At 38.1% G+C, this 27,177-nt stretch overlaps 1 protein-coding gene across 1 annotated transcript in view; it reads right to left on the bottom strand.

Annotated features, from left to right (window-relative positions):
• Positions 1-15,132, bottom strand: part of LOC149258872 (uncharacterized) — a 31,420-nt gene extending 16,288 nt beyond the window's left edge. The window contains exon 1 of the mRNA XM_089439067.1: positions 15,078-15,132. Coding sequence (XP_089295193.1) covers positions 15,078-15,132 — 55 coding nt within the window. The remainder of the gene's footprint in view (positions 1-15,077) is intronic.
• Positions 15,133-27,177: the final 12,045 nt, after the last annotated feature.

The raw sequence follows: 27,177 nt of genomic DNA, 5'->3' as shown, positions 1-27,177 counted from the left end.
GCCTTTTTATCCCTTTCCTTTACCCATTTCATACCATTATTGGTTGATTTATATTCTAAACAACACAAGTATGCCTCTTGTCATGTCTTTGTGAATTATTAATCAATGAAGCATAGTCGTAGGGGATTATTGCCTAAGCGGCTTGCTAACTCGATTATTCTTGCAGATTTGGAGGAATGATGACCAAAACCATGGTTCAATGAATGGTGACCATCGAGCTAGAAACTCTATCCTTAGACATCAGCTGCAATGGTGGATCAATCTCTCAACCAACGCAATGTTATTTTTATATTTTGTTTCACCTAGGAAACCATTATGTAATTGTAGGAAGACAACTGTCATAATTCTAGGGGCTGTTAGTATTTGATCAATTATATAAGTAGAGTTACGGGGCTGTGAAAGCATGTTTTTAGGATAGCAATAGAAATGCGTTAACTTTGAGTTTGTAAAAACTTACTTTTGTAATTTCCTTTTGAATAATGAAAACCTGATCTTCTGATCATTTTGTTACTTCTTAATATTTCCACAACCTTGATCAGGGAGTTGGGCCCACTCACATGACCAAGTGTTGTTGGATTATATGTGTGCATAGGCTTATTTATGTTGAGTTATTTATTGTTGTGAATGATTTATTAGTGTGTTGTTGTGAGTCTTAAATTGATGATACTCTTAATTTTGTTACAAATATTGCTTGTTGTTACATTGTTAAGTTTATAATTGAAAGTTCAATGTTGGGTATGGAAACAGTGACCTACATATACCTTACATTATAGCCTTGAAATAACCATTTGAGCCGCGAGTTGACAACTAATGTGGAATTGGGTGAATTGCATGATTCATATCTAAATAATAACATTTTGGTGTCATTGTCGGGGAGGCTATCGAAGGCACAAAGGCATGATCAATATTGACCATAGGACTGATATTGCATCTTGGGGAGGGAAGGCTTCACCCCGCTCCAGTTTCTGAGCATTAGATCGCTTTGGTTGCTTTGATTTCTTGTTTTTTTAAGGACCACTCTCTCGTCCTGGGGAGCGAAGTTTTTCACCCTGCTCGAGGTCCTGAGCATTAGATTGTTCTATTTTCTTTTTCATAGGAACCAGTCTATCATCCTAGGAAGGGCAGCTTTTATTTCATCTTGTTTCAGGTCCTGAGCTTAGATTTTGTGATTGGTTTGTTTGTTTTTATTTTTCTTTTTTTTTATGGGCCACTCTCTCATCCTGGGGAGAGAAGTTCTTGCCCCACTCTAGGTCTTGAGATTTCGATTTGCTTCAATGTTTTTCTTTCATTTTCTGATTGCATGAATAGAGACACAAATAAGAGGGGTAGAGGAAGACCCACAAAAAGAAGAGGGAGATATCTCAGAAAAATTACCTACATCCAAGAGAACATTTTAAAAGTTGAGGCAGGAGCACTTTCGTGAGCTGTTGTTAGGGTGAGATCTCATATGATACCTAGAGGGATGTTAGTTTCACAACTAGAACATCCCTTAATAGTAGAAGTGAAATTCAAGGAAGAAGAGGTTGTAAGAAGAGGATTTGAGGAATTGAATATCCAAAGTTCATAAGACGAAGACTTGAGGGAATCCATTGCACCATTTGATTGGGGAAGTGTTGTTAAACAACCTCAACTTCCTTATATAGAATAGCTAGAGCCATAACCTATTGAGATTCCAAGTAAATATTGGAATATATTCATGGCTCCTGCAACTTCTTCAATCAAATTCCCAATTAGAGATATCATAGGTGATGCGCCTATGAAGCTAATTCCTTTGACAACATTACCTAATTTCCATGGTCTTTATTTTGAATATTTATAATCATTCCTTTTCAAATTTTATGTTGTCTTTCGGGGATATGACTATATTTCTAATATTCAAAAATTGAAGATATTCCTCGCTCCTTTGAGGGGAACAACTTTGAGATGGTTTAAGGGTTTAGGGGGAAATCCCTTTACTACATGAGATGATATGAAGATGATTTTCCTCGGAAAGTATCAAGATTACTACAAATCCCAAGATGTGAAGAAAGAAATGTTTAATATTATGCATAAAGACGATGAGAACATGGAAGGATTTGTGGAACATTTTTAATGTAGTTTATAGAGCTCAGGCCATAGTGATCTAGATAAGAACATCTTGAAGATAATATTTCTTCGGGATCTAAAGGAGGAGTCTTTGTAACTTTTGAATGTAGTAGGAAAGGGAGATATATCAAAAGAATAATTTGACACCATCTGTGAATTGTGGATTTAGTGTTCATGAGGATCTGCAAGAAATAGGCAGGGGATCCAAACTCTCCAGACATCCAACGATGGAGTTAAAAAAGTATAAATTGGGAACTTGTTGGACAACTTGAGAAATGATATCCTGAGCACATTTTCATCACATTTGGATGTTTTACAGGATAAACAAAATCAAATGGAAGTAGAGAAGGCTATGTCCACTTTCTTCCCTCAATGAAGGAAGAAGCACCCATTGAAGGAATTTCCATTGAATTCCATCGAGACTTGTGCGATATGTGAATAGAGTCATTCTACTAGCACGTGTCCATCTCTTCCTAGGCTGATGAAAACTTTTCATGGAACAAATGAAGAAGTAGATTAGTTGTATTTCATGGGATCATGGAAACCATGGAAACCATGACCACAGAACATGAATCAAGGTATGCCTCAAGACTCTTATCAGTATTTCAATAATTTGAATTTTGGGCCTAAGTTTGTACCTTTTTCACCTTCATGGCCATAGTCCTATTAATATCCAATGCCTTGGAAACCATGGTTCCCTCAATGTGGTCCAAACCCTTCATGGTCCCAAAATTGGTGTGGACCTCCTCCTCCTTTAGGATAATTCTCCCAACCTATGCCACAACAGTAACTACAACTACCTTCTAATGCATCCACTAGTAATCCTCCTCTTCATCCATAACTGACTGTTCAATCCAATCCAAATCCAAACAATAGAGGGGCTTATCAGGTTGATACACTCAACCTCACTGCATACAGAATTGCCACCGTGAAATGTAATTATTTAAATCTCTGATCGAGTCGGGTGGTAGATATTTGACTTCACCAATAATTGTCGAACATATCGATGATGAAGTCTTAGAAGCAAAACCTAGAGACTCTACTATAACAAGTGGGGACGAGTCAATACAAATTCATATGAAACAAAAAACCCCTTCGCAAATTTTTTTTACTAAAGGATGTCATACTGGTCCACCTTATCCTGAGAGATTATCCTTGAGCAAACAAAGACCTCATCTTGAATTCAAATTTGTAAGGGATCTAAAAAATTTATTTGTCAAAATATAGTTACTTCAGGTTATGGAGGATGTACCAATTTATGCCAAAACAATTAAAGAATGTTGCTCTAAGAAACCTGGAAGAAAACCAAAGGATCCACTCACTATTCATGTTATGGTAAAAATATCAAATATAATTTTGGGGAAGCCTATACCTGTGAAATACTAGGATCCATGGAACTCAATTCTGACAATACAAATTAATGGGGTTGATATCCCAAATGTGTTGGTAGACTTGGGGGAAACAATTAATATTATAACTTTTACAAATGTGATTACCTTGGGCCTACAGAACCTTAAACTAACTCCCATTATCCTAGAATTGGCAGATCAATCTACTATAAGAATAGTTTGGCCAAGTTAATGTCTTTAAATTGTCAATCATAAATTGTCAACCAGGGTAGGTATATTGATGAAGTACAGGTGCACTATATGTGCTAAAAGTTATTTCTTATGTCGTTATGTTCTTGATAGGGTATAAACTTAAGACTAGTATGGAGATGGTGTTGTTAATTATATTAATGTCTCAATCTCTAAAGCTATTAGCTAATTTCTTAGGGGTTATTCTCCATTAAATCAGTTTATGGATGATATGAAAATGATTCTAGATTTTACTTGTGTTAGACTGTTTTGGATTTTTGTCTTGAATTCTTATGTTGCAGCTATAATTTACCAAGTGCAAGAGAAATATATTTTATCAAAATATAAAGGAATATTGTTCAAATTCAATTATTAAGGAGAAGACTCTCACTCTTTTACTTATTTAATTTCATCCAAACAAGATATTCTGAACAACAACTATGCTATGAAGTAAACACAGTTGGACTACAGTAGATAAAAAGAAAATGAAATAACCATACTGTACCAGATATAAAGCAATTCAAATAGTAGATTAAACTAGGTATAAAGCAAAGGGAAGTGCTCATGCATTAAACGATTCACTAGCAAACTCATCATACTGCATTTCTCCACACAAAAACAAATTATTTCAAGGAATGAATGAAATATAATTGCAATTGGTTAAAGACCTGTCACTAGTCGTAGGCATCCTCCATGAATCAATCCATAATCTCCAATAAATGCAGCACATACAAACATCAAACCACGTCTATTACTTGCAAAATGAAATCTAATAAATTGTTTCAAAAATTACATCACCCGGTGTGCACCAAATCACAGTGTGGCCATAGTTTTCATAATAAGTCTTTGGCATAACAACATGAGCATTTTAAGCCTAAATATCTTTATTTCAATTAAACTATATTGCTAAAACTTCAATTTCTTATTCCTAAAGAAAATCGATAAGGTTTCCATGAATCTCAGATTCTGTTCGAGTGATAATCTTGTAGTTGACTTTGGGGTTTGACCTTGATATCCTGTGATCATCTTGATGAATTGGCTTGAGGGAATAGGGAGGAATCCACTAGGGGACCATTCCTTATCCATCTATATCCTTCTTCGCTGAGCTGGTGCTTCTGAACCTTGCAAACAATGGAGGCAGTTGCAGAAATATGGATTAGGTGTGGAAACAGACCAATTTTGTAGTGAAATGAATTCTTTAATAGAACAATAGGGTATATAGTGAACCATGAAGAAGAAGACATGGCATTTATTACCTTCAGCAAAACCTTGTGTCTATGGCATTATTTAGGTGGTAAGTATAGGAAAAGAGAGAAAATATAGACAAAAATGGGTGTCAAGGTAAGACAATCTTTAGACTCTACATTACCCCAGGCCGGAGGTTTTGTATATATACACTTCATTATTGTCAGTCACATGTGTCTTCTAATCATCACTTCCAAGTCTCACTTTCTTCTTCTTTCTGGCAGCTACTAGCATCCTAGGTTTTCTCACGAGAAATTACTATTTTAAGTTGATAATATCTTTTTGCATTGTAATGTTTTCCTTCTTTAGTATTTTGTTCTTTTTATACCACAAACTCAAATGAAGGATGAGATTGTCACTTTTTGCAATATGGATCTTAGTTTGTGCCTTCAATATTTGATTCTCATTCTTGAGATACCTGTTCAATGTTTCTAACTCAAAAAATCTCTTGCTTTAAATTGTTTTAGGCCGAGTGTTCGTTTGGTTCATTTAACTGATTGCTACCTTCTCTAGGACTAAGAATTGTTTCTTTAGTTACTGCCTCTTTTCTTTCCAATGACTATATATAGTCATAAATCTCTCGTTGAACAGGGTCAACACTGGACTATGCATTAGGCTTCTTAGAGGTGAGCTGCAAGGTGGTGGTGACACTATCGGTGATGATTTTGGTGACCCTTTTTAGAGAAATTTCAGCGTTTTCAGTTGGCTCGTTCTCAGTTGGATCATTTTCAGTTGGCTCGTTTTCCTTGATATCAATGTATTCTATAGCTTTTGACACTATTTGTTGCACTATGCTTAACTTTGTGCTCCTCCTTAGCCCTGAGGTTTGTAATCCATATACTTTCCTTCTTTTAGCCTTTGGTTTTTCTTCTTGAGGAGGGGTCTTGGTTTGTGGTATTTCCTTTGCTCTTTCGCTAACATTCTTCCTTCTAAGATTCCCCTTTTTCATTCTCTGCAATATATCCACCATGGGCAGCTCTTCTTCTGATAATTTCAGGTGAGTCAGGGGTTCCTGCTCTTTTACTACTTCTATTGTTCCCTTCCTTCCTCTGAGGCTCCTACTGTTGCTTGCTTGTTCTGGGGATCTTTATTCAAAATGGTTCCTCACCAGGAAACTCTCCCAGTTGTTTCCTATACCTCGATTATGGAACTCAACCAATATCTTTATCAGGCCATGACGATACATGGAATTTTCTATAAATTGAATTCTCTTTTGAACGTTTGTGGACATTTTCTTGAGACTATGTAAGAGAAAATAAGGAAGATTCATCTGGTGATCTTCAAGAAAATGCATCATCATCCTAACATGGTAAAAATACATATACCAAAACCAACCCTCGCAGGTGACAAATTTTTGAAGTATAAGCAATAAATTTCTCCATTTACTCTTAAGGGCTATGCTGGGAATACCTTTCTTGAAGACAGTGGTGTCCATATTTGGATTTTTCAGGATGACCTTCCAATATTCTCCATTAATTCCCCTATTATTGAACCATTTTCCCTCCCTCCTTGGTAATTCAGTAGCTTCTACGATCATGGACTCTGTTATGGTGATCTTAATGTCTCCTATTTCAGCTTTAGTTCCATCAAACGGTCATGCAAATGTCTTTGTCACTTCCCTGTGAAAACCGTTGAATTTTTCAATGAACTTCAACCATTGTTTCTTTTGCAGCAACTCCTTGGTCTGAGGGTATCCCTCCAAGATTTTCTTCCCTGCTGGCTCGGTTCGAATAATGATCCCCATTATGGAGGATGCTTTACCTCAAAGATTGGTTACCTTGACAAGATAATGGTGTTGGTAGGGTTTTTCTAAGTGGCGGAAGGACGGAGTAGCTATGAAAGTTCATAGGAGTGTAAGAACAGGTGGATTATAATAAGGGTTATAGGAATGAATTGGACCATTGGGCACATTTAAAATGATGATTAAGTAATTACTTCGACAGATTTGGAATGAGGACATCACATGACTTTTAAATGGTGGATTATGATTTTTTGTTAGGCGACCATCACCCTTAAATTGTAATGATTTCATTTCAATTTTTTATAGTACTGTGTCTTCTTAATCATATATGAAATATATCAATCCCTATTGCTAAATTAAAGTGGCACATACCTGTGATCCACTTTGTTAACCTTGTTTGTTGTTCTAAGATATCCTACAGGTAATTTTCTTTGTCAGTTGTCTTTCAATTCAAATCACCAAGTGTCCTTGTAGGCTAAAAAATTATTAGGCTGCAGAAACTTATCATAGCTACAGAAACTTGTCTGAACTGTGGAAAGTTGTTGATTCTGCAGCTGAGAAAAAAACTTTTTAATAAAGGATCTTTATTATTTTCTTTCTGAAAGGAAAATTTGAAGTGCCAAAAAAAATTAGTTTTCACTCTAAATTTTCTGTATAAACCTGCCAACAACATGTTGGTTTTCATGTTTACACCTTTTATTATTATAATAATATATATATATATATATATATATAATTTACTTATTATATATATATGTACACACATATATATATATACATACATACATATATATATATATATATATATATATATCTATATATATATATATATATATATATATATATATATATATATATATATATATATATATAGATAGATAGATAGATATATACATATATATATAGATAGATAGACACACACACACACACACACACACATATATATATCGAGAGAGAGAGAGAGAGATTAAACTGAGTAAAAATTTCTAAGGTGGAAAAGAAGAAGAATTCTTCTTGATCATTTTCAGTTCTAAATTATCTTGGAATATTTTAACAAATTCCTCTTTTGTCAATGGCTTCTGGTACAATCTAAGTCGATGTCCATTTACTAATAGAGGAATTTTCTCTTCATCAATAGTCCTGATTCTAACCACACCATTGTCAAAAACACTTTCAACTTCATGAGGTCCAAGCGAGTGGGTATGGAATTTCCCTTGAAAATTCTTGAACTTTGAATCAAAGAGTAATGCCCAATCTCCTGGATGAAATTTCCTTTCCTTAATGTACTTATCATGCCATCTAGATCTCTTTTTCTGAACTAGGCTAGATGTCTAGAGGGCTTCTTGTTTGGTTTCATCAAGTTCATTTAGTTGTCTCATCCTTTACTTCTGTGCTTCTAATAAGTGAAGATCTAACTGGACTGTTGTCTTATAGGTCTAGATTTGGAACTCTATCAAAAGTAGGAATTTCTTCCAATAAATAAGTTCATAGGGAGTATGTCCCGTAGTATTTCTCCATGTAGTCCTGTAGGCCCATAAAGCTTCTGGAAGCTTTTCCACCCAATCCCTTATGTGTAGATGTACAGTCTTGGTAAGAATTTCTTCAATCACCTTATTTGTGGACTCAATTTGTCCATTGGCTTGTGGATGGTATGGAGTGGACTTCCGATGTTTGATTTTGTATTGATCCACAATCTTATGCACTAATCTGGATGTGAACTATGTTCCTTGATTCGTTACAATTTCTCTTAGAACACTAAAATGAGTAAAAATATCCTCAAAAAGAAATGAAACTACAACATTTTCAGTAGGAAAAAGAAGTGCTTTAGCTTCTACCCATTTAGTGACATAATCAGTACATACCAGAATATACTTCTTTTGCTTTGAAGCTAGGCTGATTGGTCCAGCAAAATCTAGTGCCCATTTTTCAAATGTTTCGATGACTACCTATGGTTACAATGGAATTTCATTTGAAAGAGTGGGTTTGCCCATTCTTTGACAATTGTCGCATCCTTTAACATTTTCTTTGGTGTCCCTAAAAATGGAAGGGCAATAATATCCTAAAAGCAAGATTTTGTAAGCGGTCCTTCTATCAGAAAAATGTCCCCCACATGGTTCATCATGGCAAGCTTTAAGTATTTCTGGTATTTCGTCCTCTCGAACATATCTTCTGATGATGAGATCTGGTCCTGTCATTTATAACTCTTCATTTATCCATGAATAAGATGTGCTATTGTGGACTATTCTTATTTTTTCTCTAGGAGATAAATGAAATGACATTTTTCATGTAGCTAAATAGTTAGCAATATCTGCATACCAAGGTGGTATAGTAGATATTGCAAAAAGATATTCATCAAGAAATTTACCCTCCATAGGTTGATCATTATTTTCATTTTGTATTCTAGATAAAATTTTGGAAATTATATTTTGCTTTCCTGGCCTATCTAGAATGATTATGTTGAATTCTTGTAGCAGTAAAAGCCATCTGGTTATTCTTCCATTAGTGACTAGTTTATTTATTAGGTATTTAATGGAAGAATTGTCCGTGTGAACAAAAGTTTCATGGCCAATTATGTAATGTTTGAATTTGTTAATGGCATGAACTATAGCTAAAAACTCCTTTTCAGTTACAATATAATTTAACTCTGCAGGAGTTAAATTTTTGCTAGTATAATGGATTGCATGAGTAAGATATTTCTTTCCCAACACAACTCTTAAGGATGAATCTGAAGCATCCGTTGAGATATGGAAAGGAAATTTCCAGTTAGGCCCTTTTAAGATAGGTGCTTCAGAAATTATTTTTTTCAAAGTTTCAAAGGTAGCTTGACATTCAAAATCCCAATTGAATTCATAGTCCTTGGTGAGCAATTTAAAAAGTGGGGATGCAATTTTTGTGAAGTTTTCTTTGAATCTTCTATAATATCCAGTAAAACCGAGAAAAATTCTAACATCTTTTTGAAAACTTGGCACTGATGACTTAGAAATGACTTCAACTTTAGATGAGTCTACATAGGTTGTGGTATTTTATTATTAGGATTCAGAAGTGGTTGAACGAGTAATTGATTTGGTTTTTTTGGAAATGGTAGGGAGAGCTATGGGTTTTGATTCTAAACTGGAATTTGTGGTAATTCGTTAGCTTGGGGAATTTGATTAGATGGTGGTAGAAATTGTGGCGGAAGGTAGGATGGTGAGTATTTTTGATATTGAGCATAGGCTCCATAAGGATTTTTCCATCCTTGATTCTAAGGATGTGACTACGGCTAGGCTGCCTGGATAAATTCCAATTATTTTGTGAAGACTAAGCATATTGTTGTGGTCTGAATCCTTGTGATTGATTTGGTTGGGGAATTTGCCATGGTCTTTTGGCTATAAAGTAGAGAGTGTCTACTAGTTTTAATATTCCGTCATCATTAGATACAACCTTGAGACCTGGTAAGGATGGACATTCCTTCATACCATGATTATCTGCACATATGACACAAGTTTCTATGGATTTTGAATCTAAGGGACACTCTCTTAGAGAATGTTTCTTTTGACATTTAGGACAAAAGATGGATAATGCAACATTTTCATAATTTTGCTTGTTTTGTATTTTAAGGGTGTTTATCTGCTCACTTAGCCTCCCTAAAATATTTGTTTTGAAGGCATCAAGCAAATTTCCTAATTCTGCCCTGCTGACCATCCCAGCTGTAGATTTATTAATTCTGGACAAGAGAGGGTCTCTAGGACTCCTTCCAACTCGTGCTTTACCCCTTGAGATATGTACACATAAATCACAAATATCTGCAAATGGTAGTTTGGAAATATCTCCCTTCCCGGTTAGGTTAAGGAGATCATTCCAATCATCTTTAATAGCTCTAAGTAAGAGGGATTTTAAGGTTTCCTCATCCAAATTATTCATTTTTTCTCTTTTAACATTGTAAACAAACCTTTCCACTAAATCTTCAAGATTTTCATCTTCTTTTTGTGTCATTTTGAAGACTTCATCTTTAAGGTTACTAGGCATACAATAATCTTTATATTTCCCTAAGAAAGCCTCTTTCATTTGTCCCCATGTTGTTATAGAGTGCACTCCTAGACTCATGAACCATTTTAATGCTGAGTCTTTGAATGTAGTAGGGCACATTTTTAACTTTTGATCATCACATAATACTTGAAATTCGAAGAGAAATGTCTCTAAGTATTCGTTTCTTTTTCTGTGGAAATTAGGAAGAATTGAGGGTGATATATCTTTCATTTTTAGGGTTGTATCTTCATGGAGAATGGGAAATCCAGAAGGATCTTGGTTTCCTCTGCCTGTACTCCCTCCTCTATTCCTATATCCATCTCTACCTCCAATCCTATTTTCCTTTCCATGGACATTGTGTACCTCTTCTTCCCCTTATTTAGCCATAATAGATTCTTTGGAACTAATATAGTGTTCTTCTAATCTCTATGGTTCCTCTATTAATGGCTGTTCAAAATAAGTTTCCTATTCCTCTTCTTCACTAGGAACTTCAAATTTTTCTCTCAAAATTTGCTCACTAGTGGAGGACAGAAAACTTAATCATGTAGTTGGGGATGTAGGACTTTATTCAATTACAGCTTTAGCAGAGGAAGTGGTTGAAGTTTTGGATTGAATTTCTAATCTTGAGATTTTAGGAAGCCTTTGTCGACCTCTAAATGGAATTCAGGTTTGAGTAGGTGGTGTGGATTCTTGAAGTCGTGGTGAAGTGAGTGGAGTTGTGGGAATTAAACTTCTTCCTCACCCTACAAATCTACCTCTAGAGTCTCTATCCCTACGCATGTCATGTTTTTGTTATTTTTTTTTTAACTTCTATTTGTAATTCCCCCGCAATGGCACCAAAATGTTTGGCCAATTTAATGTCTTTAAATTGTCAATCATAAATTGTCAACCAGGGTAGGTATACTAATGAAGTACACATGCATTATATGTGCTAGAAGTTATTTATTATGTTGTTATGTTTTTGTTAGGGCCTAAACTTAAGATTAGTATGGAGATGGTGTCTTTAATTATATTAATGTCTCAATCCCTAAAGTTTTCAGCTAATTTCTTAGGGGTTATTCTCTATTGAATTAGTTTATGGAAGATATGAGAATGATTCTAGATTTTACTTGTGCTAGACTATTTTGGATTTTTGTATTGAATTTTTATGCTGCAACTCTAATTTACCAAGTGAAAGAGAAATCTATTCTATCAATATGTAAAGGAATATTGTCTGAATTCAATTGTTAAGGAGAAGACTCTCACTCTTTTACTTATTCAATTTCATCCAAACAAGATATTTTGAACAACAAGTACACTATAAAGTAATCATAGTTGGACTACACTAGATAAAAAGAAAATGAAATAACCATAATGTACCAGATAAAAATCAATTCAAATAGTAGATTAAACTAGGTATAAAGCAAAGGGAAGTGCTCATGCATATAAATAATCACTAGCGAACTCATCATACTACATTTCTCCACACAAAAACAGAGTATTCAAGAAATGAAAGAAATCTAATTGCAATTGGTTAAAGACCTGCCACTAGTCATAGGGGCCCTCCACAAATCAGTCCATAATATCCAATGAATGCAGCACATACAAACATCAAACGAAGTCTATTACTTACAAAACGAAATCTAACAAACTGTTTCAAAAATTACATCATCCGGTGCACACCAAATCACAATGCGGCCATAGTTTTTATAGTAAGTCTTTGGCATAACATCATGAGCATTTTAAGCATAAATATCTTTATTTTGATAAGGTTTCAATGAAAATCGGATTCTATTCCGGCGAAAATCTTGTAGTTGACTTCGGGGTTTGACCGTGATATCATGCAATCATCTTGATGAACTGGCTAGAGGGAATAGGAAGGAATCCACTAGCGTACCATTACTTATCCATCTGTATCCTTCATCACTAAGCTGGAGCTTCTGAACCTTGCAAACAATCGAGGCAGTTGCAAAATTCTGGATTAGGTGTGGAAAGAAACCAATTTTATAGCCATATTCATTCTTTAACAAAACAATAAGGTATATAGTCAAGCATGAAGAAGAAGACATGTTATTGATTACCTTCAAGAAAACCTTGTGTCTATTGCATTATTTAGGTGGTAAGTATAGGAAAAGAGAGGAAATATAGACAAAAAGGGGTGTCAAGGTAAGACAATCGTTGGACTCTATAAGACTGGTAGGGAAGCTGGAAGACATAACCATTTTTGTAGACTCATGGCAATACCATGTTGACCTATTGGTTTTAGACACCTAATCCCCAGCTAGTGGACATATTTTGATTTTAGGAAGGCCATTGCTTGTAATCAAAGATGCTTACATTGGGTGTTAGTATGGAAATATGGTAATACGCAATGGGGAAATTACAAGGAATCTTATCCTCTACCCCCTTGCAAAATCAAGTTAGTTAGATAAAATAGGATTTACCATAATATAAAAACCCATACCTATGAAAGAGCTTGAACCTAAGAATGAAGAAGTTAGACCTATCCTTACCATTAGTAAGGCTCTTTGTTTTAAGGACAAAATAGAGGGTTATGCCATTATCACTTTTCTGAGCAATCCCAATTCTTTTTCTGATTCAAGCCGCCAGCTATTAAAATCTGTCATGAGTTGCAATATTCTGGGAGATATTGAACCAGAAATAGAAGTCGAAAACATTCTTGTAATTTCACCACATGTTGGCTTAAGGGGGCCTGACCCAGGTTCAATGTTAATTAGCCAAACAAATCCCTACACTACTAGCCCTTTTGGCATCAGCGCGTGAAGCGCGTACTGAAGTATCACCCGAAGCAATATGGGGGGATGATGGAACCACATTTCCGCACCCTAAGATGGTGGTGATGTCATTTGATTTATTCTATGTTGCCTTCACGTAGGTGGTCTCACTCTAGGGCTTGTAAGAAAAACCCTCTATTTCGGCCTTCAATACCTTCACGAAAGTATACAATCGAACTTCATGCAACCCTAACCCATGGCTCAAGTACTTTCGCGTTGCTATGGCATCATGTTGTGCAGATTCCACAATTATACTAAGTGATTTGACTATCTTGTCAAATACTTGAAGTTACCACTGCATAAGCAGATATTCGTAATGGTGTTTAATTATTCAATGTAATTACATTCATTCGTGCATCATGTAAGCATAATAAAGGAAATTCATACAAAAAATATCCAAACACGTCAACAAAACAAATACATAGAAATTACAAAATAACTCCTTTTATTAATATCTCCCAAGTGTTACAGACTCTGTCCACATTGCGCACACAACTGCAAGGGTCTGCGCACTCAGTTGTAGACTTCTACCCTACTCCTCTACGCAATCAGCTGCAAAACCTCTATCTACACTATGACCCAAGACTCAGACTTCTTCTTCAGAGTTGTCACTCTATGCCATTCTATTGATTGGTTTATTTATTGATTAATTCTAAACTACTTAGATCTTAGCTCTTTTTATACAATCCCATGGTTCACGGACCATGGGTAGGTCTCTTACAACTGACTCTACCTTAAAAAACTAAGGGTACACTACCCTTTTTGACACATAACACCTACGCACTCCACAACCACAAAATGTGGAGTCTTTACAATTATATTGCAAAAAATTGACTTAACATGGGCTTTTAGCGCCAAAAATGCCCTTGGGGGATCTGTCTCCCAACAGGCCCCCCACACAAACATCGTGACTCGCCCTCAAGTCACTCAGTAGGTGCGAAGATCTTCGTGCGAAGCTCATCCATCTCGACCCTAATGACTGCAACTTTTGTTGTCCACTTAGTTGCTGCCTGCTTCGCATCTTCAACTTTTTTCTCAATCACTGCCCTTGCACTGTCAGCCTAAACCTTTTGTTGTTTTTCATGTAGATTTGCAAGCTTTCCTTCAATGTTTCCTATGCTTGTGTAAGATTCCTCCAGCCAGGGATTTACTCGTGCCTTCAACACTACTTCCTTGTGCAACGTTGTGTCCACCTGTTCCTTCAGCTGCTTGGCTTCCTGCAGCTTAGTTAACCTCTTTGTTAGCGCGATGGTTCACATTGTGCCCTTAACTTCATCAAAGCTTTGTTGGAGTTCACGCGCTTTTGTTTCTAGCATCTAGATGTTGAGGCCCTCCTGCAAGCTGGTTAGGACCTTAAGCGATTATTTGAACAACTGTGTGCAGTCTGCTACTGCACTCTCCATCGTTATAACTGCTTCTATGACAGTGGTCTCCTACTATTCCTTTACCTCTGGCGGTTAGGTTGGGCCCTCAACTGGAGCTCTGTAATCTGTAGGTTCAGCTCCAACTAAACCCACACCATCTCTATCCTAGTATCACGCACCCTTGTGGCCAATTTGTGGATGTGGACCTCGATTAGCTCCTCCTTCAAAATGACCAACTCTGGGACCGTTCTACATGCCTCCTCCATGACCTGTATGAATTTCTTACTTTGGCCGGTCGCCTCGGCCTCAGCAGTGATGGCAGCATTACTCTGTAGGGCCATCTGCTCATTGTTTATATTTTTTTCACTAATCACCTCGAGGGTGTAGTGCTTGTGGGCCCTCAACTCTGCAATTACTCCATCCTACAAGAGGTGGAGTGCTTCGTGCGGAAGCGCTGCCAAGTTTAGTCCAACTCCCTTCAAGGCGCCAACAGTGGGCCTATCAGCCTCATTTTCCATGGCCAATGCTCCATCTGGAAGCACTATCACACCAGAAGCCTCTGTGTGCAGCATATCGACAGCCTCCGATGTGCCGATAGACAAGCTGGTGGACAATGTACCAGCTTGTGTCGCACGACTCTACAAATCTTGTAGCCTGGTCTGGATGGCCCCTAGGATGATTTGTTGTTTCTTTTCAAATTATTGTAGAGTCTCCGTGGTGACATCTTTGACTGTGTCACAGATGTCATATAAGTCACCCTCCATCAATGTGATAGGGTCCAACGATGTCTTGGTGTTTCCTTGGATTTCTTTCTGGACCCTCCCTTATCCAGCTCTCTTGGGCGCTTAATGCAGGCGAACATCTCTTGATGGTCCATGGCATGCTACTCTGTGTCCTCCTCTTTAGTCATAAGTGAAGGCGACTGCATGCCTTTGTCAGAGCCTTGCTCTGTGCCACATGTCTATTTTCTTGCCTCCATTCCTGCATGTTCCACCTGGTCCTTCTCAATGGGCTCCTTTTTTTTCTTTTGGACTAGCTACGCCACCTTTAGCTTGAACTCTTCCTTCTTCTTCTATGCAATGAACTTGCTTCCACCCACTACCAAGTCCATGGTGATGCTGATCCGGATTTAAACAGGAACGCAATAAAATACAACGATAACCATAAAGACAAATATGCAGTGGAAATAATACTTCATTTCATTACTGTAAAATACTTAAATATGCTTACAAATAGAAATGGAAATAACCCAACTAGGGCGATGGTAGCTTATCTCTGAGAAGAGATGTGTCGGCTACATGCCTCTGAACTGTTCTCCAAAAAATGTGTCACAATGAGGCTCGAGGGCCTATTTATTGTTGAGAAACAATGGAAAACCCTTCACATTCCAAAACCTAACCCTAGAAGATGAAACGCCAAATTGTGGGCCCCGTTTTTGCGTAAGTTGGTACATCAACTTCCTGGGGTCGCGAATTGGTCGTACTATCTCCATTTGATGCGCATGATAGCCCGTTGGAAAGATCTCTCCGAGGACTAAGACGGAAAAGATGATTTTTAGACAAAAAAATCGTTGGCGATGGATTTCCCAAAAAACGTCGTTTAGGGCCTCAAAACGGCTCCGGAAGTTTAGGACACGAAAAACTGCTAAAAATAGTAAACTATGCTATAATTAATGAAATAGAAAAACTGAAAGAGACAGTTGTGGGGGTCCAAATGGGATAGGTGGGTGGCCACCAACTTCAACCTGGATCATTCCTTCCCCCTTAGGAAGCAATGGTCCCCATTGCGTTGAGTTCCTCTCCGAGATGAGGAAGCTTCTGCTAAGCTGGGTCTCTGGTGAGCTGTTCTGCAATCTCTCATGTGTCTAGAAATGGTGGGGAGTATGGTCGACGATGGTCCACATTGAACACTCGGTGCAAGCGAAGGAATGGAGGAATGTTGTGCTTCAAAGAATTTTTTCCTATAGCCTTGTTACTGGTGTAAGGACCATGTCGAAGTGGTCTGAGTTTTTGATGGGTTCTAGTAAGGCGCTCCCTCTGCAAATGTAACCAAACTTTGTCGCCCACCTGAAACTTGCATGGTACCCCTCCGGGTAAGGAGAAGTTGTTCTTGTGTTCTGTAATGACTGTATCCCTCTGTTGTTGCTGCTATGTGGAGGAACCCTTCGCAGGGGTCATGGATGTAGCAACGATCTTCCCCTTACTTTGGGAGCGAACCAGAGAGAAAATAAATTTCCTAGTTTGTGAGATGAGCTTGCTGCCTTTCTTAGCAGTGATCAAAGAGGTGGCGGTAGGTGGGGCTACCTCCGGCATCCTGTATAATGAATTATCCAAAGAAATGATGACAACGCGAGGCCTTGACTCATACATAGCATGTCGCCTCCACAAGTATGGCTGGCCTAATAGTACATCACAAACATCCACAGGTGTAACATCACACAATACCTCATCTATGAAGGGCTTGATGCTGTAGGGAAGGCGGCACTGTTGGCGAACTTTGAGATCTCGTCCTTCGTGAAGCCAACCAATACTATACGGCTGTGGGTGTGGTGTAGTTGGTAGGCCCAACCGCTTCACGACCTCTGCTAAAATGAGGTTCTTTTGGTTGCCACGATCGACAATGAATTGCAGTGGCGAACCCTTCACCCACATCTGTGAGTGGAAAAGACTTTCCCCCTCCTCTGGATCTTCGGGCTCATTTTTCTGGATCTTGGCAGTAGCAACAGTGGCGTTGGGATCCCCATCAATGATCTGCTTCCCTTTGTCATTCCCCTTGTCGGGTTCTGACTTAGAGTCGGAACATGCATCTGATTCAGAAGCCTTCAACTCGGCCACCAACGACTGCTTGGTCCGACACTCACTTGTGTTATGAGTGGGACTCTTGTCAAACTCACACCACTTTCCTGTGTCCTTCTTCGGCTTCGTGGTGTTTTTATTTTCTTGCGGCTTCGACGGGTTGTCTTGGGTCACCCCGCCTTGGCTTTGTCCTTTGGGCTTTGGATTTGCAGATCCAAAGTCTCGCTTCTTCTGTTTGAACTTTTGCTCGATTTTGACAGCGTATCGGTATGTTGTGCCGAGTGAGATGTTCAAGAACTCCATCTCTTCCTGCATGTATCTGTGTAGGCAGCCGCGGTATTTGAGTACCAGATGCAACTCAAAATCTTTGATACCCAATTGTGTGTGAAGGGTAAGAAAAATGTTTGTGAACCTCCACACATCTTGGTCTCGTCCCTGCCGCAGTGTGGTCCATTTGATGTATTTGTCCTCATAGCTTTTGACAGGGTAGTACTGCTCCTTGATGGCATCTTGGAAGTCATTCCAAGTGGGTGCGGCTGAAAACAATGAGCCTATACTTTCATCCTTCTGTTCGCAGTAGGTTTACCACCAGTCCTTGACGTGGGGGTCTCCTTTGAGAAGAGCGAAAACAATCTTTTCCCGACTTGAAAATTCATGAACAGAAAAATACCCATCGAGCAGATTTAACCATTTATCTATGGCATCTGCGTCTATTTGACCCTCGAAGATGGGGATTTCAAAATTAACTTGTACCTTACACGATGTGGCATTTCCAGAGTAGCTGTTGGAAGCCGATGTGTCGCCTCTAGGTAGCCGCTGAAGGATTTGGGAAAAGTTGTCCATCATCGTGTTCCTTTGTCGCTCGAGGGCTTCTTCGAGCAAGATTTTGATAGGATCTCTGACCCCCTCATTTTTCTTCTCATCTGCCATGGGAGGTTGTCGAGATTTGCGAGGCTGGTCTTGCAAAGGTTCGACCAGTTCCAGACCTAACTCCTTATATCCCGACCTCGTTGGGGACATGGAAAGAAAAACAGAGCAAAAGCAGTCCTCTCTGATACCACTGATCCGGATTTAAACATGAACATAATAAAATATAGAGATAATCATAAAGACAAATATGCAGCGGAAATAATACTTCATTTCATTACTGTAAAATACTGAAATATGCTTACAAATAGAAATGGAAATAACCCAGCTAGGGCGATGGTAGCTTATCTCTGAGAAGAGATGTGTCGGCTACATGCCTCTGAACTGTTCTCCAAAAACTGTGTTACAATGAGGCTCAACGGCCTATTTATTGTTGAGAAACAATGGAAAACCCTTCACATTCCAAAACCTAACCCTAGAAGATGAAACGCCAAATTGTGGGCCGCTTTTTTTGGTAAGTTGGTACATCAACTTCCCGGGGTTGCGAATTGGTCATACTATCTCCGTTTGATGCGCATGATAGCCCGTTGGAAAGATCTCTCCGAGGAATACGACGAAAAAGAAAATTTTTAGATAGAAAAATCGTTGGCGGTGGATTTCTCGAAAAACGTTGTTTAGGGCCTCAAAACGGCTCCAGAAGTTTAGGACCCGAAAAACTGCTAAAAATAGTAAACTGTGCTATAATTAAGGAAACAGAAAAACTGAAAGAGACAGTTGTGGGGGTCCAAATGGGATAGCTAGGTGGCCACCAACATCAACCTGGATCAGGTGCGCCACTCTTCCGACCATTTATCCAACACTGCATCGTTGGCATCATGCGTGGCTAGGTACAACAACTCGTACCACTTCTGCGTAGGGTCCTTCTGCACCCTTATTGATATTCGATGGAAATTAGCTTTAAACTTGACATAGCTCAGCAGGTTAGTGTATACCATGGGTGACAATCACGGATTGAAATTAATGGCCATCCTTATATTCATTTCCATCAAGATCTAGAAGAACTTCTTGTCCCAAACACGCTTTGCGTCCTTGGTCACCCACAGTGAAGCGTACTTCACTACTTCAGGAAGGTTTGGTGTGACTGAGGGGAATTGGCTCTCCTCTATTAGCTCCCACACTACCAACACGATTAATATCAAGAGCCACGCATAGTGGAAGGTCTTGATTTTCTCTTGCACTTCATGGCAGGTTGACAAAAACTCTCCACGAAGGTAGTCTGACCAGTTAAACTGGACTAAGGGTGACTAAAAAAAGTCCCGCCCGAGTCTAAACTCTAGTTCCAATTTTTGATGGTATCCTAAAGTCTCCATCCTGAGCTGAAGTATGAATATGTGACTTCCCATCTATTACATATATCTAGAAAAATTATCAGTTCCCTCTAAAAATAATAATATCCATTTTGTCATTTTTACTCTCTTTTTTTATGATAAGATATAGGGGAGAGGGTGGCGATTCTTCTTGTCAACTCTCATATGATTTATCATTCATTTATGCTTTTTCTTGTATTCATTTCCTGTAGATTGCACTGATGCCAAGTGTTTGAAAAAATGTTAGTCCCAATCGAGGATGGTCACACTTAGTCGTCGAGTGACTTTATGATTGTAAAAATTGGTATTATGTAAATCATGGATTCTGAAAATGTCATTGAATTCTTGGTAGAAACATGGGATTTTGGCCTGAAAAATGGCTCATGTCCCGGGGATGCTAGCACAATAGTAAGCCAGTGCTGTGCTAGCATCCCGTGGACACTGGCATATTGGGAGCATCGAGAGCCCTCTGGATGCTGGAATGCCCATACCATAGGAGAGTTCGGGGGTTAATTGGTTAAAAAACAAACTGGAACTAAGGGGTTGGTTACCTCAGAGGTTGGGATGGTCCATGAGGGTCTTCTTATTGATGTGGAAGGTCTGTATGTTGTTTTTCCATCGGTTCCACTTCCTTAAGGTGACTTAGGAAGTTGAATCATATCATAGTAACTTCTCGTCACATGTTTACCCCAGTTGGCTGATTACTTGGGTAGATGTGGCAGGAGGGTTTTACATAGGGCTTAAAGGTTCGAGGAAGAGAGTGCTTGAGAATGGCTTGCTGAAGTGGGGCCAACAATGTTAGGAGGAAGCTCATATTTTGACAACTTATTTTATCCATTTTATTTTTTGGTTGCTTTCAGTTCCCTCCTTTCTCTACATTCTTTTCTTTATGAATTACATTCAAGCATTCTATTATAAAATTTCTATATTCATTCCACACTTTTCATTTGAAAGGTATTTGGTCGTAATTTACCTATTGAATGAAGCTAAAGTTATCAAGAGAGATTTGGATGACTTATGAGAGACGATGTTCAAATTCTACTTCTCCTTAAATTATAACACATGTGAACATTCTCTCTTTGGGTTCTACTAGATCTATATATTTCTAGGGGTGTTTCCTATATTTCATATCTGTCCTCATTCCAACAATGGAGATGAAATTTCATTTTCTAAGTTAAAGTATAGACTCCATTAGTTTATGTAATGTCCTTAAGCTCCCATGAAGTAATGACCACTTTGGAAGATCAAATCCATATCTATATTTTCTTCAAACAAAAATGAAAAGAAACTCGTTATGGAAATATAAAAATTTAAGGCTTCCTTTTAGCAATGAAATCCTTTTTTTTTGTTAATCCACATATTAAGAGGAGGGAAAATGCTAGAGAACTTGTGGACAAGACATATGTCTACGAGTCTGAGATCCATAAAGCAATATTGAGCATAATGCACATACACATTTGGACTTCAAGTTTTATATATACATTTTGAATTTAATAAAATAAAAAACATATTCCTCATTAATAATATGAACTCAGGTAACACATATATTTTATTATACATTGTATATTTTCTGTAAATTATTTTAATAGAGTTGTATGGTAATTAATTACACCGTAAGGCGTTCCCTCTGAGACGAACTCCCCTCATGCCACCGTGTCTCAACGTGGGCCGTTAAATGGATTGTTAGACGATTAAATCATCTCCAACCATTAGATCATCAGTGAAAAACGTTCTGAGGTCTGAGGCAACACAAGGAAATTTTATAGGTATGTCGAAGTGGGTGGCGGTATTCAGACCATTTTTGGTTTGGATTTTCAGATTTTTGGAGCGGGAGCCCATAGTGTCGGCGATGATGCAGAGACTGTTTGCAGAGTATGTCATTTGACCTCTGATGGCAGATCAAGTTCTGGAGACCTGATTATTATTGGCTGTGGCTGTAAAGAGGATTTGAGCATCGCTCATCGGCAATGCGCAGAGACATGGTTCAAGATCAGAGGCAATAGGTAGGTCTCACATCTCATACATGAATTTTAATGTTTTACAGAAACCTCACAATTTTTGGCAGGAGGGGAGGGCTATGGAAACTATTATAATTCATGACCTATCACTTTGAGAATTTTGTACTAATATAAACTGAGAGTACTGACAGTAATGGTTAGGAGTACCTACCTATCGTTACTCTCTGAACCCTTTCTATCAGTACCTTGTTGCTAGAACCGCTTGTTGCGTGTTTCAGACATCCAAAATTCTCTCTGTGGCAATTTTCCCGAAGTTTTACTGTATAACTCAGGCATGGATGACCTTACACTCTTTGCTATGGTGGATAACGCTCAGGCGAAAGGGGCTTCAATGAATGTAGGCTTTCACAGCTTGAAGAACTGCCCATAACGTTATTGGATTTGAGCTGTGTTAAAATTTTAGTCAAGAACCGACATTTTGGGTAATACCATTACCCACCATCAATGCGAGAAAGAATGTGCCAATGCCTTACTAAAATTTTAACTCAGTTCGAATCAGAAAACACCATAGATGGAAAGGAACTTACCTTCATTGAAAGGATTACTCATTAAAGATCTTTAGCTAAGCTCTGCCAGGGTTCCTGACAGGACAACTAAATGAGGTCTTCGTCAACCCTTGGTCCTGAATGTCAACCCTGGAGCAGTCAGGTAAGTTGTTGTGTCGACCTTAGTGGGTTGGGATAGCCAACCTTTTGCAGAGCTCAATCAAGTCTAATGCCTTTACGGAACTTACCTTCTAATGCGTGTTTTCTACAAATTATTAGTCTGCAATTTTCAGTTTTTCTGAGCAATGCTTACATGATAGGATAGAACCAATGTATATGTCAAGTGAAGCTTATAACAAGTTTCAATTGCATTTCCCATGCATGTCAGGATGGGGTCCAACGTGGACAACAATATTTCCTCCAACATCTATTTCTAAGAAATAATGCTGGCTTTAAACTAATTGCAATGGCAAATTATCATAATACATAGGAATTTGTGGAATAATTTTTGTGGATAAATCTAAGGCTATTTATTCTTTGTAATGGAAAAAAATATGAATGCTCTTCTTCAAATTATTGAATGCTAAGTTCTCTTGAGAACTTAAGGAAATCCTGGACCGATAGAAAAATAGATTAACCAGTGACTCAAACAAAAACCTATGCCATTTTTCTAACTGTGAATATCCAATTAAGTCGTAAGTTGAAAGAATTAGTTCTTTTTAGATTATATGAATTTGGGGTATCTCAAAAGGTATCTAGAACTGTTAAAAAAATTTGTTAACTAGTGACTCAAACAAATACCTATGCCATTTTTCTAACGGTCAAAGTCTGACTTGGAACTGTAAAATGAAAGGATTGGCTTTTTTTCAGATTATATGAATTTGGGGTATCTCAAAAGGTGTCTAAAACCAGGGACAATTCTATAGAGAATGAAGATCAAAAATCGATTTTCATGAATGGCACAGAGAAGTAAGAGAGGACTTGTAGAAGTACCCTATAGTAATCTTGTACAACTGTGTAGACAATTTTCTTCAGCAACATTTCCAGTCCAAAGCAACACAGTGCTGTTCTTCAAAATTCTTACATTTATCCAAACTCGCTGAGTTCATGCAAGGGTAAAATTTTTCATCCTCTTTTATATCTTATTATATAGATTTAGTACAAAAATGATGAGCTGCAAACTTCAATGCTTATTACAGAAAGGGAAATGAGGGAAGGCTGAAGATTGACGAGAACAAGACTGTCCAAGTAAGAATAGGTGGTATCTAAAGGCACTGGTTAAACAATGTATTTACCATTAAGCCTATATATGTATCATTCAGAAACATCATACTTATTGTCCATTTACAATTTATTGCATGTTATAGCTCACCCAAGAGTTAGTCTATTGAAAGAGGATCTGCCAAATGGCCATTAAATCTGGTTCACTGCGGCAAAGATACTCATGGTGGTTCCTAATCAGTTAGGATGTTCCACAAAATTTTTACAAGCAATTAGAAGGTTTTCATCTTTAGAGTCCGTTATGCTTGGTTGGGACTTGGCTATCCTTATGTCGATTTTAGATTGAGTGGAGTTTGCTTGACTCCCATAATATCCATCACAAGTTTTCATTTTAGGCGCTCCTTGGTTGGGACCTGACCATCCTTACGTATATTCTGGAATATTCCTAAATGCGGAGGGACATGAGTGATGTCAACTGTTTAACTTTGTTTATTTCAATAAAAATTTTAAAATTTTTCAGAATCTGCAATCGAGTTACCCTTAGATTTACGACGTCCACCAAAGTCAATCTACCACTCAATTAGATTCTTAAGTTAGGTGGCAAATCCCCAACAACTTCATATTCTATTATATAGAAGAGCAACTTTTAATTCATTTAAAACTAGGATCATTTATCTTAACCTCAGAATTTTTTAAATCCATGGAGAATATCTAACCCTGGGTCGATTATTCACTCTTTCATGCAAATTTGAATGTATTTTATTATCTGTGCAAATCTGAATGTGTTTTTATTATCTAGATCCAAAGTTAAGGTCACTCTCTAAAGCTAAGATCAGTTTGTATTAATTTGTTTATAGTTGTTATTCCAAAGTTAAGATCAGTTTGTATATAGTTATTTAAATATGGTATTAAAGTTAACTTATACTTTCGTTTGTATTTTTTTCTTTGAAATAAGATTGGACTATTTGTTTTCCTAAAAGCATATGTAGAAAGTGTTGCACATCTTCCCCTCCTAGGCTATAGAGCACCTAGCGTCTCTGCAATATGTGATGAGAACGTTGAGAACATGAGAATTGCATTATTTGATGGGAATTTTGAGAACATGACAATCCTTTTGTTTGCTTGATACAGGATTTGTGAGATTTGTGGTGAGATTGCAAAGAATGTCACAGGTGTTGGTGATGCAGTGTTCTTGGAAGAGTGGAATGACAGAGATACAGACAACTCCTCAGGTGAATCACCAAGATGCTGGCGGAGTTGGCCTCTCTGCGACTTCTTGATGGCTTGCATGGTTGTTGCCTTCATACTTCCATGGTTCTTTCGGGTCTCTATGTTCTAATATCACATTATTTCTCCTGTACGAGCTGCAAGTTTGCTTAAAGCTTTTCTGCTTTTCCTGCAACTGCAAGGTTTCTTAAAGTGTTTGTTGCAAGTACAAAGAAATCCAGATCTATTTTGTTCGTGGGATGTGGGAGTTCAACGAATGCCATAATTTGAAAGATATATCTGTTAATAGGGAAAAAAAATTATGTTTGTGAAGAAGGTATCTTGTGTACATATTGTATTCTTCTGAAGTAAGATTCAAAGGTTTATATAAAATAGCAACTTTCTGGCAATCCGATTGACCCCTGCAAAATGGTGAAAACATGTGAAAACAGCAAATTCTTCCCAAACACGTTGTAGTCACACTTTCAAGGAGTCAATCATTAGGCATTGCTAGTTACGCCGTAAGGCGTTCCCTCTGAGACGAACTCCCCTCCATGCCACCGTGTCTCAACGTGGGCCGTTAAATGGATTGTTAGACGATTAAATAATCTCCAGCCATTAGATCATCGGTGAAAAACGTTCTGAGGTCTGAAGCAACACAGGGAAATTTTATAGGTATTTCGAAGTGGGTGGCGGTATTCAGACCATTTTGGTTTGGATTTTCAGATTTTTGGAGCCCAATTCCCAATTCTCAGATTTTTGTATCTGCTTCATGCTTCTTGTTTTCTGAGTCTAGTTCTCACATTTTCATATGTCTGTCTTCTTTTCTGATTTGGATCAGCAGCGGTTTTTGGTGTAGGAAGAAAACTTCTGAAGATGAAGACCAAGGCGTATATTCCTGATTTCAAGCTTGCATTTGAGCGTTTCTGTATACATGCTGGAGGGAGGGCAGTCTTGGATGAGTTTGAGAAGAATATACGCTATCGGAATGGTCTGCTTTGTATTTATTTCAATATCGAGGACCAAGCCCTAAATCGGATCTATTAGAGGCATTTCCAGAGTTCATGAGTATATTGTCAATATTGGACTTAGGGTCATGGAATCCGCCGTTTTTGGTCTGAATGCAGGGCTGGGATATTTGCTCATTGGTGGGCTCCAGTATTGTAGAAATAATGCTACAACTCCTGGAGCTTCCTATCTCTAATTTTATCAACCCGGTAGTTCGTACAAACTTGGAAGCGACGGTGTTGTATGCACAAGTACTAGCTCTTATCGCAGCTGTCACTTGGTCAGCTGGCACAAGTCCGCTAGGGCTCAAGCCAACTTCTATATGCTCACAGAAGAAGCTTTATGAATGATGGATGAAAGCTAACTCAAAGGAGACTAGTCTATTTGCAGAAAGAAACTGAAAGCCAACAAAGCATGAAAACCCTAGTAAACCCTAATTTGACTAGCTAGGCCATTACAATGCAAAACTGTGAATGAAACTACTACCAATAATGCCATTACTTGTAGTGAGCTGAAATACATGCATCTAAGCTACTTGCATCTGAAAAAACATGTTTTTGTATTTTTTCATTAAGTGGTTGGATTTATTGTGATGATGCTTTTGATTAGGGTTTGGTTGTGCAGGAGCGGTTTGAATGGAAGGAAAGCATGGGCAAGGTCAGGATGGCTAGGGGAGGTCCCAGAGGGTCTCTAGCATCAGTCCACAGAAGTCTACCACGTTCGGATGCTCAACAACCGAGTTTGCAGGCTTCTACAGGAAGTCTGCAGGGGATCCTAGAGGAAACTCAGGGATTCTACAGGAAGTCTGTGCAATTCTACAGGATGTTTGACCGTGGAAGTTTTGGGAGATGGTGAAGTGTTGGAGTGGTGTGGGAGGAAAGGTGAGATGGAGATGGAACTGGTGATGGCTCAGGAGCAGAGAAGTCAGATGGAGGAAGAGTGCATGCAGTGGGTTGATGGCTGGAAGGATGGGATCAATGAAAGGTTAAGTAAATGGAGCTATGTGAGTAATGGGAGAGCTGGAAGGTAAACGAGCTGAGCAGAGGTCGGTTGAGTGGCTTCAGGTGTGGTTGAAAAGACGAGGGAGGTAATGGAATGGTGTGGAGCAGTGTAGATGAAACAAATTGTCTATGAATGTCACCAAAACGAGAACTCTTTAACCTATGTTAACTGTGCTATTTTGAACCAATGAATCAGCAGCGCAATTTGTGAAAGAAACTCGTGCATGGAAGTGGAATGGAGAAGTAATGATCAAGACCAAAGTGCATGGATGGATCTATGACTAAAGTAATTGTTGCAGCTTGCATGGACGTGAGAAGAACTGCGTTTCTTTTTGGTGGTTGAGATGGACTGCACCCTAATCCCTAAGCAGAGATGGCAGTGATCTCTAACAACCTTTTTCTGGAGCTCCTGTGTATT

Source organism: Pinus tabuliformis, chromosome 6 (assembly GCF_031772625.1).
Source record: "Pinus tabuliformis cultivar Carrire ecotype Pingquan chromosome 6, CPIR1, whole genome shotgun sequence".
Classification (NCBI taxonomy): domain Eukaryota; kingdom Viridiplantae; phylum Streptophyta; class Pinopsida; order Pinales; family Pinaceae; genus Pinus; species Pinus tabuliformis.
Note: the sequence above shows the minus strand (reverse complement) of the source record. Positions and strands in the feature narration are given on the sequence as shown.